The sequence below is a fragment of the Penaeus vannamei genome, chromosome 39 (assembly GCF_042767895.1).
Source record: "Penaeus vannamei isolate JL-2024 chromosome 39, ASM4276789v1, whole genome shotgun sequence".
Taxonomy (NCBI): Eukaryota; Metazoa; Arthropoda; class Malacostraca; order Decapoda; family Penaeidae; genus Penaeus; species Penaeus vannamei.
In genome coordinates, this window is record NC_091587.1 from 7,501,255 (window position 1) to 7,506,254 (window position 5,000).

The window sequence follows — 5,000 nt, forward strand, 5'->3', positions numbered from 1 at the left end:
AGGTGTGTGTGTTTGTGTTATATGTGTGTTAACCATGTGTGCGTTACTCGAGTATGTGTTACTCATGTGTACGTTACCCATGTGTGGTATTCATGTGTATGTTGCTCATGTGTGGGTTATTCATGTGTATGTTACTCGTGTGTGTGTTACTCATGTGTGTTATTCATGTGGATGTTACTCGTGTGTGTGTTACTCATGTGTGTTTTATTCATGGGTGAATTACTTATGTGTGTGTTACTCAAGTGTGATTTACTCATGTGTGTGTATTACTCATGTGCGCGTTACTCATGTGTACATTACTCATGTGTGTGTTACTTATGAGTGTGTTACTCATATGTGCGTTACTCATGCGTGCGTGTTACTCATGTGTTAGTCACGTGCATGTGTTACTCATGTGTTTGCATTAGGATTTTATTAGATCGAAAGATTTTTTTCGAGTTCATATTAGTTCGTTATTTTTGCAGTTAACTAATGATTCAGTTTTTTTTCATCATCGTGAAAAAGTGAAAAGGTATTTTTTTCACACATAAATAATTCTAGGCTCATTAACACCTTTCCTAATATAAGTACCCTATCAATACGCTATGAATTCACCACACTCAAACATAATCAACTCCTCGCGTATATCTAACAACGGCAACTGTTTTTTTTCCCTCTATATTGGCAGGTGGCAATCGCTATGTTGGCAGCCGTGGTGTTGTCAGCGAAGGGAGAAGGACCGGGTTACAGATATACCCTTCCTCAGGTTAGTCAGTGAACCATGACTGTCTTTTATCACGTAACATCAGCACCTCTATTTTCCCCACTATCTCTTTAATTGATAACTGACAATTCGCTTTTCATGAAAGAAATGATGATGATGATAAAAACAAGTAAATAAACGTCAGCTTTTATCAATTATCAATCGTCTTTCTTTCATCAGATAACATTAATATCTCTAGTTCCCTCACAATCTCTGTAACTGATAATTGGCATTTTTTATCATGGAAGAAAATAACGATAATGATAATAATGAAAATGAGCAAAAAAACATCAACTTTTATAAACCATCTTTCTTTTATCAGATAACATCAACACATCTATAGTTTCCCAATTATATCTGTAACTGATAACTGACAATTCGCTTTTTATCACAAAAATAACGATATTAATAATAATAATAAAAATGAATAAACAAACATCAGATTTTATCAACTATAACCAGTAGCGATAATAATAGTAATAATGATAATAGTAATTGTAATAATGATGATAATGATGGTGACAATAATAATATCTTTTATGAGATCACAGCAACGCCTTTATTTTCCCTCACAGTCTCAGTAACTGATAACTGACATAAAAAAATAATGATTATGATGATGAAAATTGAATAAACATCCTCTTTCACATCAAATCACGAATTTGCTTTGTTTTTGGTATTGTCTTGTCTATTTTCATTTAATTAATGTCTCATTTGAGGTGTGGTTTTAACAACGGTCCATGTAGACTCACAAATATCTAATCTTTATCATTATTACCATTATCATAACCTTTGTTTTATCCTTGTTATGAAATAAATCCCTATCATTATTATCATTATCATCATTACTGTTGCTGTTGTTCTATTTGTTATTATCATCACAATTAGTTGTTATTATTAATATTCTTCTGGTGTATTATAATTAATTTATATTTATCATCTATGTCACCAGTGATCTTATTCTTATCATTCTAATGAAGGTATTGATAAAGATATTGATAGCGATGACGATAAGAAATAAGATCATATTTGTAATACTGATCATGATAATGTCAGTAGAAAAATAATATTGCTTTCAACCATTATTACTGTTACTATTTTTTTTTGTTATCATTGTTTAACTAATTGTCATTATCCTGAATATTCTTGTTCGCTACATTAGTGTTAATTTTCCATATCATGGTATTTAGGTATTTTCCCCCCAGTTATTTGAAGTCTAAGTCATTTTCTTCACTTCCAAAGGCGTCCGGCGAAGAAAGCGAACCGGCCAAGTACGACTTCGTTTGGCATTCGAAAGACTACAGTGGCAACGACTTCGGTCACCACGATTCCCGCGACGGAGACAACACAGAAGGGTCGTACTTCGTGCTTCTTCCCGACGGTCGCCTACAGACAGTGACCTATTATGTGGATGGCGACTCCGGTTTTGTAGCCGAGGTCAAGTATGAAGGCGTGGCTCATTACGCCGAAGTCGTAACCACGAGAGATCAGTCGGACGAGGCGGTGTCCGAAACGTCTCGTTCCTCTGGATATTCTCAGCGCGACTCTGGCTTCTCCGTCGCTACTCCTCAACACACACAGGGATCGACTGAGTCCAGGAAAGGCTACTCCTACACGCCACCAAAAACGCCCTTTGTGCACTACTTAGGTCCCTTTCCTTCTGTCGGGACAAAGTATTCGCGAGTCGGTGCTGATGACTCTAGCGAATCAAGGGAAACGGCAAATATGTCATCCATGAAGCCAACCTATTCCCGATTCGGGACTGAAAGCGCTGATGAATCAACGAAATTATCACGTTTTTCTGCCACAGGTCATACTTCTTCTCGGGGAGGCACCGACGCTTCTGTCGCGTCGATGGAGGCATCAAATTATTCAGGCCCGAGATATTATGAGGATTTCGACTCATCTCCCGAAAAGACAGGACGTAGCTCTATCGCCGACGAATCTCAGGCAATGTCTCACTTCTTCGCAAAATCGAGCTATCCCAACCGAGGCTTCGATGATTCACTTGAGGTTTCGACTCCGATAATGAAACACCCACATCCTGGTAATTCCCACAAGTTGGGCGAGTCACATAAACGAATCTACATCCCTCCTAGGAAGACATCCTACACTTACCACACCCCAAGATCCTTCCATCCTCCCACAAACTCCCAGAAACGCCCCCACTTCCCCTTCCAAACCATGAAATTCGAAGCTTCGAAACCCAGTCATTCGGAACTAGAGTCCAGAGACGCATCGCCAAGAACGCGCTACTCATCAGTGTCTCTAGAAGACTCGCGGGAAGAGGAGGAAAGTAACTACGCGCCGAGGACTCACTTTGCTCTCTCGATGGAGGACTCGGATGAATCGTTAGATGAGTCCCATGAGTCAGAATACGGTTATGAGTATGAGTCTCCGAGTGTCCCCTTTTCCCTTCCTCTTTAGACGCAGGGAAAGAAAATATATTTCGGAATTTGTGATTCTTTTTATAATGACATAATTATTGCAATGATGAGAAGAAAGATGATAATTGATAAATAGTGATAGTAAAAACAATAATAATGACTAAACAGATATTGTAATGATAAATTTGATAGTAATAGTACTGATGTAGTAATAAAAATAGTAAAATAACAATAATGATAATGATAACAAACCTACGATTATTTTAATATCGAAGAAAAAAGATGATAATCATGAAAATTAACAATAAAAAAATAAACAGAATGACTAACAAACTATTATTACTTTTGTAAGATAATAACAATGATAATGATAACAGTAATAGCAATAACAAGAACAATAATAAATATAATAAATAAATAATGTGATAATAAATATAGTGATAATAGTAATAATAATGACATGGATAATGATAATGATGAAAATAATAAAAATAATAATGATAATAATAATAATAATAATAATAATAATAAATCATATGATGGTAATAAGTAATGTAGTAATGAGAAATGATGATAATAAAAACAATACTTAACACATCACAATAATGATAACAATGATAAAAACAATACTGATGATAAAGTAATAAAAATCATAATTTGATAGATAGTAGAAATTACAATAATAATCATAACACTAATGACATTAGCAATACAACAACCACACCAATGAAAGCAATAATAATAATGGCAATAATGATAATAACAATGATAATGATGATAATGACAGTAACAATAATAACAATAATAATAATAATAACAATGAGTGTACGTGTGTGTATGTATTTCTCTCTCTCTCTATCTATTTATCTTTCTATTGTTTTCGTCTCTCTATCTCTACATATATTTGTATATATATGCACATAGTATATATATATATATATATATATATATATATATATATATATATATATAGTATATATATAGTATATATATATAGTATATATATAGTATATATATTTGTATATATATGTCACACACACGCAGACATAAGCAGAAACACACACACACGCATATATATATATATATATATATATATATATATATATATATATATATATATATATATATATATATATATATATATATATATATATGTATGTATATATATACATATATATATATATATATATATATATATATATATATATATATGTATATATATGTATGTATATATGTATATGTATATATATATATATATATATATATATATATATATATATATATATATATATATATATATATATATATATATATATACACACACACACACGAACACACACACACACAGCATGCAATACATACGATTACGCGTACACCCAGTTACACACACACACACACATACAGAGACGTACGCACCTCAACTGAACTACACACACACATATACACCCAGTCACACCTTCTGCAGCAGCGAAACGAGGGGAGCCGAGCCGTCCTTCGTCGGGAGAGGGTCAGCAGCACCAGACCAGGGCTCCCGGGGCGTGTTTCCAGAGGTGGTCTCTCCTCAGCTCCACTGAGCATAGGAAGCCCCGGCTGCCGCTGCTGTCTCCCAAGGAAGCGGCCGCTTACCTGGGACCGACGCCCACGGTTCTGCAGAAGGAGAGCCAGTGCACTATGCTCGTGGGCATCGTGCTCAACTACGCCAAGTGCCTGAAGAAGTTCCGAAGCTTCCTGCTGGGAGCCGTGAACATGATGGCCTTCGGCTAGAAGTAGCAGACGAAGCGCCTCGTGGGCGTGTGCCCCGAAACACTAGGCGTGGTATCCAACGCGGCAGCCATCGTGCATGTCCGCGAGAAACCCGTGTAGCTCAAGGT

At 35.5% G+C, this 5,000-nt stretch overlaps 1 protein-coding gene across 1 annotated transcript in view; it reads left to right on the top strand.

The window, feature by feature from the left end:
- Positions 1-3,325, top strand: part of LOC113809810 (uncharacterized protein DDB_G0271670) — a 3,335-nt gene extending 10 nt beyond the window's left edge. Inside the window, exons 1-3 of the mRNA XM_027361494.2 lie at positions 1-2; positions 668-745; positions 1,985-3,325. The exon at positions 1-2 is cut by the window's left edge and continues 10 nt beyond it. Coding sequence (XP_027217295.2) covers positions 1-2; positions 668-745; positions 1,985-3,169 — 1,265 coding nt within the window. The 3' untranslated portion in view covers positions 3,170-3,325. The remainder of the gene's footprint in view (positions 3-667; positions 746-1,984) is intronic.
- Positions 3,326-5,000: the final 1,675 nt, after the last annotated feature.